The 10,410-nt window shown below is 41.7% G+C and overlaps 2 protein-coding genes across 5 annotated transcripts in view; one reads left to right on the top strand and one right to left on the bottom strand.

Moving 5' to 3' along the window:
- The first annotated feature begins 132 nt into the window (after positions 1 to 132).
- On the top strand, positions 133 to 7,654 carry pcmtd1 (protein-L-isoaspartate (D-aspartate) O-methyltransferase domain containing 1). 4 transcript variants are annotated; one of them, XM_047027627.1, is made up of 8 exons: positions 133 to 507; positions 1,293 to 1,358; positions 1,715 to 1,827; positions 2,678 to 3,138; positions 3,257 to 3,359; positions 3,657 to 3,828; positions 4,325 to 4,448; positions 4,831 to 7,654. In XM_047027627.1, exons 4-8 carry the CDS (start codon positions 2,832 to 2,834, stop codon positions 5,208 to 5,210), a joined length of 1,086 nt encoding a protein of 361 aa, XP_046883583.1. In that variant the 5' UTR covers positions 133 to 507; positions 1,293 to 1,358; positions 1,715 to 1,827; positions 2,678 to 2,831; the 3' UTR covers positions 5,211 to 7,654. The 4 variants fall into 4 exon arrangements, with proteins under 4 accessions (XP_046883583.1, XP_046883582.1, XP_046883581.1 ...); XM_047027626.1 differs by having other exon boundaries at positions 1,288 to 1,358; XM_047027625.1 differs by lacking the exons at positions 1,293 to 1,358; positions 1,715 to 1,827.
- The window catches only part of sntg1 (syntrophin, gamma 1), a 21,864-nt gene continuing 18,052 nt past the window's right edge, over positions 6,599 to 10,410 (bottom strand). Inside the window, exons 18-19 of the mRNA XM_047027624.1 lie at positions 10,240 to 10,350; positions 6,599 to 10,088 (exon numbers count right to left, since the gene is read on the bottom strand). Of these exons, the coding sequence (XP_046883580.1) occupies positions 9,906 to 10,088; positions 10,240 to 10,350 (294 nt within the window). The 3' untranslated portion in view covers positions 6,599 to 9,905. The remainder of the gene's footprint in view (positions 10,089 to 10,239; positions 10,351 to 10,410) is intronic.

Raw genomic sequence — 10,410 nt, 5'->3', positions numbered from 1 at the left:
CTCCTAGGGCTGTTCGGCAGACACCAGCTCAGTTAAATTAGTGTAAGCTATTAGGTAACATATGGTGTACTGTAGCCTGTAGCCTAGTCCACAACTAACTGTGAGAACCAGTCAAGACCGAGAAGAGGGATGCCGATCTCATGTGGATGAACCTTGACGTTAGCGTCAATTTTACAAAAAAGAATGCGGACATTTCCACATATTTAGCATTTGCATTGTATTTCATAAGTAAAATGGAACTGTGCACACCAGAATAGCAGAAGATACATAAAAACAGTTCTCTCCCTCATTTGCACATCACCACGTGACACATGTTTACATCCTCAGCTGTTCCTTCGGTGTGTAGGTGGTCATTAGCTAGCTGGATAGCAACCTCAAAAAAACAGAAAGCAGCACAACAACAAACGTCGTGAAAAGCTAGCTAACGGTGTCTTGCTAACTTATTCTACTGGCTGGCAAACCGTTTTCATACGAAGACGAAGTGCATCCTGTATGATTTTCAGAAATGTAAGTACATACCGCTACAGTTATACCGTGTTTTTAAATTGAGATAAATAGCACGAGGTTGCAATCATCTAGACAGGCAGTTTATAGCTTTGATTAATCTTGGTTATCTAACAGGCGCTAGCTGGCTAACTTACTTGACAAGCTAGCTAGTCAACTGGCACAGCAGCACCATTTGCATTGTCTAGTGACTGTCTGGTGACGCACAGACTTCGTTAACGAGGCCTATGTTATATGCATTCAAAGCTGACTGGCATAAAACTTATGATGATGGTCATTTTGATAAACATTTATCGGATTAACCTAGATCAATTTTATAGGACGCTGTCTTCCTGGCTGTGTTGGTTGTACAGGCTAGCTACAATACAATAGCTTGTCTACCTGTCAAACCCATTACTAAATTGGAATCTGGCAATAATACTAGTTAGTCTATTATTAATGGACATAGCCTATAGCCTATGATTGTTATAGGTTGTGAGCTATTTCTAACATGAATCATTAGGATGTTTAATCATGTTTCAGCCAACGAGACAACAAATGTAACCAGGCTAGTTCTATAAATGTGCTCTTTGTTCTGTATACTGTAGCTTTCCTTAATACAAGGCTTGCTAACGTTAGCCAACTAGCCTAGCTATCTAACGACATTAACTTTGTCGATACCAGTTAAATAATTGAATGCATCTAAACTAGCTATGTAAAGTATGACGCATGTCTGTCCAACTGGACCAATATATAACCATTTCCTGTGTTGTTTATGTTTTGTTTTTCCATCATCACACGCAGTGCAGATGAAGTTGGGCAGGCTTGTAAGATGATTGGCTCAAGAGCACCTGACTTGATTGGTTCGGAATGCTGTCAGTAACAGCCGGCTGCTGTTAATTTATTAATCTCCGCCCCCCCCCCCCCCCCCCCCCACACACACACACACACACACATACACACACACACACAAATCTTAAACACAAGTCTTAAACACAACTCATAAACACAACTCATATAGCCTAATCTGTATAGTCAATATACTCTGTGTTGTTTTGGGGGTTGCCCAACAATATCTGAAGAGTCCAAATAAATCATCACTTCAATTACCCAACAGTTTCCATTGAGCATGAGGCGTACTAAGTCTTGGCGCTCTTGTTGTAGATAGGGTTACAGTGTCAGAGATGTATGTGTTGACCACAGATCTGTTACATGTCTTGTCACCCTGCAGGTCCAGCAGGTTGTCCCTGTCACCAAGTCGGATGTCCGCCAGTCTCACTGTCTCTATTTTTTTGGCTGGCATGCGCTCCCCTTCCCATTCAACATGCAATCCCTGAGGGTCATGTGAGGGCACTCTACTTGAATTAGAACTGTGCCCCTATAAAGAAGTTAGCAAAAATCTTGTCTTTGCTTGAGTTAACAAACAGGCATAAGCATTTCTTTTTGTTTCCAACTAGCCAATTTGAATATAAATGAGACTGAAAGAATATCACTTTTTCTTCTTCTTAAGATTACCATACATAAGACTGCAGTGCAGTAAGGGTTAGGGTTTGGATTATAAAATACCTTATCTGACCCATATTGCTGCCTTGGGTATCACGGCTGCAGAACAAATTCAAGAGACCAACATATGCATTTTCAGGAAGACTAGGACAAAATGCCACTGTACTACTGCTAGTGGTGAGAAATTAATCAATGATTATTTTGCCTGTGTGAGAACCAACGGAAAATTACCTCCTAGCCAGACCTGCTGTCACCAATGTCACCTTTGGATTTCATCATTATTAGCTGACTCAGATGTCGAGGTGCTGAGAAGGCAGGGAGAATTGAAGACTTGCTTCCTTCTGCTGCTTCTGTCATAGAGGCATCTGAGATTAGGTCTTCACAGGACGTGCTCATTCATACTCCCCCGAAATAATGTGTGAAATTATTTGTGACCATCATAGATCCCCAGTTTGGACTTATATTTAATTTTGCTATGAGAGCTATAATCTCTGTAGCAAAGGGTTATTAAATGAGGATCTGCAGCATTTACAGAAATGGCTAAGCAGATGCACATCACTGTACCGTCCAGACAGTCTGTGCCAGTTAGTTCTTTGTGGAGGCATTTGCCACATAGCTGTGAAAGTCTCGCCTTCCCTGTACCCCACGATCCCTCTACCCTCTCACACGGCCGTCTCCCCCTTGTCTCCAGATCTTTGACTCCACCATGATCTGAGCTGACCTCGGGGGAGCTCAGCTTCTGGATCCTTCTGCTAGTCTCTGATCTCCATGCCACAGTGACGAGCCAGTGCTCTGCCTGAGGAACAGTCCCCCTCCTTGTTCTCCGTTCTCTCTCTCTCTTCGCCATGGGAGGTGCCGTGAGCGCCGGGGAGGACAACGACGACCTGATCGACAACCTGAAGGAGGCCCAGTACATCCGCACCGACCGAGTGGAGCAAGCCTTCCGGGCCATAGACCGCGGCGACTACTACCTGGAGGGCTACCGGGACAGTGCCTACAAGGACCTGGCCTGGAAACATGGCAACATCCATCTGTCTGCGCCCTGCATATACTCGGAGGTGATGGAGGCTCTGAAGCTCCAGCAGGGGCTGTCCTTCCTCAACCTGGGCAGTGGAACAGGCTACCTGAGCACCATGGTGGGCCTCATCATAGGTAATGACCTGCCCTGGCTTCTGTCTTGCTACTTGAAGAGTGAGTGAGTGAGTGGGTGTAGAGTGGGAGGAATAGAAAATGTCATAAGCGTATATTATTGAGTGCATTGTTTTTGCAGGGCCGTTTGGCGTGAACCATGGGGTTGAACTCCACAAGGATGTGGTTGAATATGCCAAGGAGAAACTGGAGGACTTCATAAAGAGTAGTGACAGCTTTGATAAGTAAGTTGATGATAAATACAATTAAAAAACATTTCTAATGTTAGCCTTTAGCTAATAGGGATGTAATGATGCTTGCACTGAGACTACAGTTAATGTGCTACAGTTCAGTATTAATTTTCCTGCCAATTTCGAATGTTCCACATTGCCCCGAAGACTTTTGTCTTGCAAAGGGAATACATTTGAATGTATATTAGCTGTTTTGATTTCACTTTCCTCTCAGAATGGGGACAGCCACATTTTTCATGGTTGTCAGACGGGGTTTGCAAATACCTCCTCATCTCTGAATTCTTGTGACAGGTTTGAGTTCTGTGAACCCGTCTTTGTGGTGGGGAACTGTTTAGAGATCTCATCGGACAGTCACCAGTACGATCGCATCTACTGCGGGGCCGGGGTACAGAAGGATCATGAGAACTACATGAAGATCCTGCTCAAAGTGGGTGGCATTCTTGTAATGCCAATTGAGGATCAGGTGAGATGTACTGAGTGTCTGAAGGATTTAGAAGGCATCCACAGTGTTTGTTATTCATGACGCTGGCCCACAGGAGAGGCAGAAGGCCCTGCTGGAAGATAATCCTGACTAGGATGACTAGGTTTACAGTCTTTCCATGCATGACACTCTTGGAAAAAATATAGGCAAATTCTTTTTTTACTTTGATTACTTAGAAAATCTGGCTCTTGGTCGTTCAACCTGCCTACACAAGCAGTTTTTCACTAAAAGTCTTCTTGACTTGAGTTGGTTTGCCGCATAGAGGGGGTGGGTTTTGACAAGGGGAATTGGGGCCATGGTCTTAGACAGCTTAAGCAGCCACGGTTCACAAGCTTTTTAGGTGGATAACTCGAAAGCATTATGACCCAGTTCAGCTTTCTTTTGCTGAAGATTTTTCAAAGCTCTCATCAACCATCACATTATGTTTGGCTGTTGTTGGTGGATTGGTGTTCTGGTTGATTCATGTCTCTTGTTGCAGCTGACCCAGATAACCAGGACTGGCCAATGCTCCTGGGACAGCAAGAACATCCTGGCTGTGTCTTTTGCCCCTCTGGTCCAACAGAACAAAGCTGATGGTGACAAGCCTGATTCTGTGGAACTGCGTGAGTGTTTTGTCATTTTTCGAAACCGAAGCCTAAACATTTTTTTTTATTGAGCTTTGCTCTTTTGATGTGTTTTTGTCTGTTTTCAATGTTTTTAAGTCAGTGTTCAGAGTTTGATTGAAGTCCATTCTTAAATAGACCTCTGGCTTGACATGAAAGACCTGCCTTGGGGGTGGTGAATATCACTTGATTATTTACATAAAAGTCATGGTTTTTAACATCTGTTGTTTGGACTGTTCATATCTCACCAACACACACAGGCTTTGAATTCCTGCCTAAAAATGGCTTCTGGGTGACTGTGGAGGACCCACAGATCTCTTGTGTTGTAAAACTTGATGAAGACTTTTGTTGAGCCAGCTGTCTGTTTCGTTTTTCTCCACAGCTCCAGTGATTGTCAGGAGCCTCCAGGACCTGTCTCGCATCTACATCCGTCGCACCCTGCGTCACCTGACCAGCGAGGAGAGCCTCGCCAAGGGCCTGGTGCAAAGAGTACCCCAGAAACGTAAGCGTCGGCGTTGCCGGCGGCGACGCATCAACACCTATGTGTTTGTGGGCAACCAGCTGATCCCCCAGCCCGCTGAGAGCGAGGAGGACGAGAGGATCGAAGAGGAGCACCGGGAGGAGGAGGAGGAGGAGGAGGAGAAAGACATTGAGGTCTTGAAGCCAGAGGAGCCTCAAGTTAACGTGCTGAGAGACAAGATCAACGCTTTACCACTTCCTGAGTCCCTCAAGGCCTATGTGTTATACTACAGAGAGAAATGACTGCTGAAGCTCAATGTGCTGTCCATTCCAGACGAATGCAAAGCGTGCTGAGTTGATTTTCCTCTCATTTCTTTTTCAGTACAAATGTAGCATTCTTTTCATTTAATCTTGATGGTAACCTCGTAACGGAGAGAGACTCGATGGGTAATCTTGGATAATATTCGGATGATGCTTTAACAAGATCGTTTTTGGTAGTTCTACTTCTTCTACAATTGTTTTTGGATTTGTTTAAATGCCGTCAGAGCCTGCTGAATGGAAATCCTGCCAGAAAATGTGTTTAAGAAGTCTGACTTTTATGACATTATGTTAATATTTCTGCAAAAATTGTCACAAAAACATTGTAAAAAAACAATACATTTCTAACTATATTTGTTAAAAAGATTCTATTGAAAATATCAAAACTTCTACTGCACCTTTTTCTAAAAGCTTTAAACATGTACCATATTTTGTACGTTACCTTACGATTTCATAAGGCTGAATTGAGTCTAAACACAGATTGAGCTCCTGCTTTGAGTCAATAGACTCATTGATTTTTTCCCTCCTCATCAATCATAAATGGGGCAATTCTGTAATTTGTTCTTTTCTCTTACTGTGAAGCTGGGGACTACGGTGGCGCATGTCAGTGAGAAACAAAATTCGTTTGTAATTTCTCCTGCAGGGTATATTCAAATGACACTGAAGTTCCTCTGATAGCTATATCCTTATGCATTTTGGCCCACTTCACACTTAAGTAACTGGCATTAGGCTTTAGATGAATAGGCATTGTAATTTGCTTATTCATTTTATGGCCTTGAATGTTTACCCACAAGACCCCTTTTTGGGGGGGAGCTGAGTGTCAGAGTGTATAATCATACAAGAGGGTAGGCTAATGAGGAATACGATTAATTACTCTTTTCAGTGATTCGAAAAGGTTGTCTCATACATTTCGAATCAAAGCCTTAAGAGCCTAATCTTACAACAAACATGCCACATACAAACAGCTGGATCCATTGTGTTCACAGAGAGAGGGGTCCTAGTAAACCATTGACCTTGTATACAGTTCTCCAGTGCACATGTCCATTCCTGGTCCACTTCACACTGTTGATCATTGGAAGTGATGTCCCACATGATCAGATAGAAATGGTTATTCTCTTTTTTTTATATTCTATAAAAAAGTCAGAAGATAGAAATGCATTAAATCACAAATTGTACTGCTATTTCATTTGCGGCAGTGGTTCATCACAACTGAGATTTTGGAAGTCTGGACTGTTAGTGTCCAGACAAAGCACCTTGTTTTCTGGGCCCTCTATTAAAAAAAGAGATGCCAGCGCCAATCTGATAAATGTGCTCCTATGGTGCACTAGAGCGGAGGCAGACACAAAATAATGAAATATTGGAGGTGTTTTCGGAATAATAATTATTTTCTTGCGGAACTCCCCTTAGAAAGATGGCTTGTAAAGTGCCAACGCACAGCGTCACATTAGGATGTTGCAGAGTGTGGTTTGATGGCACAGTGTGCCATCAAATGGACATGGACATGTTGACAGTGTGTAGAATGATGGTTTGTCTCTACATTCCTTTAACGTGTGGCAGGAGAAGCATGCAGTTGGTGTCACATTTGTGTTGGTGTCACCTGGACGTTCTTTGATCTTGCTTTTAGTGAGTACATTCATAGTTCAAAAGCTGAAATGAATGTTGTTGATCTTAGTGTTAATGTGTAAGTATGGCATACAGTTGGTGGTTCCAACAACAACCTGTCTGCAGCGTGTGCTGTATCCGTTAAATCGTTTCACTTAGATTTTGTTTGTGGTAAATACTTTTGTTTTGTACCGATACACTGGGAGGTCTGCCTGTACATCCACACTCCACTGCTGTTCTCACACGTGTGCTTCTAGGACATCTGTTTCGTTTTGGTGATGTGTACAACATCTTGGGATATAAAGGGGATTGGTTTCACTCTTTATTCCAACAAAGTAACAGTTTTGTGAGAAGGTGATATTTCATCATGGTCTGTGTAATGTTAACATTTCTAAGGTAGTCATTATTAACATGATTAATGGGGATACATTGTTTCAGTAGTCTTACCTTTGGCTCCAAATTTTAAGAAATTAAATACCTGAAATTGATGAATTATTGCATCTGGTCAAATTGTAAATCAAGGTGTACATAATGCTGGGGACCTAGAAACAGGAAGCCCAGAGTCAAACCATGCACCAAAGTTAATAAGACAGTCAGAAAACAATGCAGTTTATTACAGTAAAAAGTGATAGCATTGATTGGAAAAATGGTCCCCATAGCAAAAACGATTCCCTAACCAATTTTATGGTTCAATTAATTTGTACAGCCAAAATGATTGTTCACTAATTCTTTATCAGGCCAACGTTAATATCTTATGGAGTGTTGTTCATTTAAAAGTGTTCCTCTGTACATGGTAGGCACATGAAATAAAGGTCATAGTCTACACACTCCTGTCTCCTGTCTTTTAAATTATGTATGCCTTCAGCTGTTAAGAATATTAATATTCATTCACACAAGTTTCCAGAATGTTCACCTGTCCAATACATTATAATAAACCCTGAACAGGATAGACTGTTGAGAAAAACCAAAACATTGTTAAAAGTTGGACGCATTGTAAATGTATTGTATTTTATTTAGTCCACTACATAGTTGTTAATAAAACAACATAATTTGCCAAAAATAAAAGATACCCCCTCAACTGTTTCCTCAGGCATGTCAAAGAGATGGTTAAACACCACTCTAACCCCCTTTGCATAGACTCCTTTGCACCAGTTTCTCCCAGGCAAACACAGTAGTGTATAGTACTGTGCGTCAGCTTGACTAACATATTCTCTCTTCACTGACCCCATTTTGTTTTCAGCCTCAGAGTTTGCGAGACCACAGCCCTCTCCTTGGAGACATCACTAAGGTGGAATGGTAGCCACAAGTGTGACTTACTTCACTCTGACTTTTAACCTTTCAAAACATCATTAGATAGTCGGTAGTCAGACAACAAGATTTAAAACTGATTTGACTGTGTAAATAAAAGAGCTGTTTTGGCCATGATGCTCAATTTTACAGTGCTTTCGTCTAGCAATGTGATTCCTTGTGTTTTTATGGAGACGACAACTTTACATCTTATATCTATTTACAAGATTTATATAAAAAAATAAATTTACAATATCACATCTTTTCAGCTATCTTGGCCCATGGGGTAAATGGCAAAGAGAACAATAAAGTATAAGCTATTTATTCTCTGGTGCACATCAAATTAACAAATGCAATAATCCGAAAAATGAACCCCCTTGTAATTGTCCAGTCATTATTACTTTTAGTTCTTTTGGATGTCATTATGTATTTACATAAAGTTCTGCGGAAAGAAAAGTGTTGCAAACGCTGCCTTTCTGGTTCATAAATACAGGTAGAATGCTCACACAGACGTCATTCTTTGTCCTGTATTAACACCAGCACTCATGTCAAACATAATTATATTGTCCCACTTTTTGAATTTGGCCCATAATCCGGGTCTTGACCAGGGATTATGATGCTCCGAATGCCTTGATTAAAAACACCTCTTGACGGCCTCTAGCTGAATCATCACAGACACACTCATCGCTGTCCAAAACACCAACAAAAAGACGATGTTTCTCTGCACCACCCAGGCGTTCCTGCTTGAATTGAAATGAATCTCATTTGACAAGATCTGATTTATTCTCACACAAGTCGTATCAGTTAAGGCCAACGGCCAAATAATTCTGTCTGCACGAACAAAAGTGATTCTTGTGATTCTATGTCAATAAATGAAGTGGTATTTTCAAAGGAATTGAAAAGGTGTGTTTGAAATAGCTCCACACCAATACAAAGGGAATGGACTGAACATACTGACACTTATCATCACACCATGGAATCTATTTAAAATACAGGGACTAAGAGCTAGTGATAAACAATTTCTTTTGATGGCAAACATTTTAATTGAGAGTAAATTACATGTCTGGCAGAGACTGACAATGCTCATACAAAGGCCATTGACGGGATTAATTCCATCATTTTATATCTTCTGTTTGCAGGGAGTGGAACACATCACCTTTTTCACACTACCTTTAGTCAGAGGTATTTAGCCATTTTGCTTGACACAAACAATGTCTGGTGTATCTATTCTAGACTTTATTAATGCAAACCAATTTTAAGTTGTCCTCATGATATAGCCACCAAATCTTGTGAAATGTATGTACTGTAGAAAACACTCAGTTGGTTTTATTTTCACCTTGGAAATACAGCAATGTTATGTGTATCCACATGTGGTTCCCTGTACATGGGCCACTGAAAATCCACCCAAAGTTTTCTGTTCAGAAATGTAGAATCGATAACAGCGCCCAGCTGTTCCTGTGGCCCCTCGGTTAGCTACAAGGTGTTAACATACAGATGTACAGGACCCACATTTTGTTGACAGATATTCTTCCCGAGAATATCAAATTTGTTCCGGCAAAGAAGCATTCTTTCAATAAAACAACTCCACTGTTGGATTCCGATTGTCCTTGTTCATTGTGAGACCTTGTATGCAGCAGCAAGACTCTCATTCATGTGTTCAGCCCTCCACTGTTTCAGGCTGTAGTATAGTGACTAAGTGCAGTTTTCATAGGTGGGTGCTTGGTGTAGGAATGGTGGAGAGTGGGGGGAGGGATCTGGCTGCTTTCAGGGCAAGAAAGAGAGCAAAGTCTGTCAGGTGGAGTATTTCATTTTGGATGTCTGTGTGTTATTGGAGATACTGGTGAGAGTGGGCTCCCCTGCAGTAGTCGCAGTACCTTGACTCTCCACAAACATTGGATCCAGGCAAGCGACTTTGGCGGCGAAAAACGCATGAATGCAGTGCAGCACTGCAAAGAGGTTGGGGAATTCCAGCTCCTGCAACAGACCAGACATTCAAATGACTGATTCTGACAAATGCTACTTAAGTACACACACCACAGTTAAAACAGATTTTTTTTATTTGAGTACTAGTTTCCAAGTTGTCAGTCAGGATCATGACATCAGAAACAGATAAATCACTGGTTACCTTAGCTTCAATAGCTTTAGAGTCCGGATTTTGGAACAGAAATTTGATCTTGCTCTTCCCATCATCGGAGGAACCTTTCAGTTGAGAGAACTTGTACCTCCAGAGCACAGCCTGCAAACAGGAAGAGGGCATCACCTGCTGGAACCCAATGTGCATCATGATGAACGACAG

This window comes from Hypomesus transpacificus, chromosome 10 (assembly GCF_021917145.1).
Source record: "Hypomesus transpacificus isolate Combined female chromosome 10, fHypTra1, whole genome shotgun sequence".
Taxonomy (NCBI): domain Eukaryota; kingdom Metazoa; phylum Chordata; class Actinopteri; order Osmeriformes; family Osmeridae; genus Hypomesus; species Hypomesus transpacificus.
This window is presented reverse-complemented; position numbering and strand designations above follow the sequence as displayed.

Coding starts and splice junctions, on each gene's coding strand:
- pcmtd1 (XM_047027625.1), top strand. CDS start 2,832: ATGGGAGGTGCCGTGAGCGCCGGGGAGGACAACGACGACCTGATCGAC. Junction 3,139..3,256: donor CATGGTGGGCCTCATCATAG/GTAATGACCTGC, acceptor TTGTTTTTGCAG/GGCCGTTTGGCGTGAACCAT. Junction 3,360..3,656: donor AGTAGTGACAGCTTTGATAA/GTAAGTTGATGA, acceptor TTCTTGTGACAG/GTTTGAGTTCTGTGAACCCG.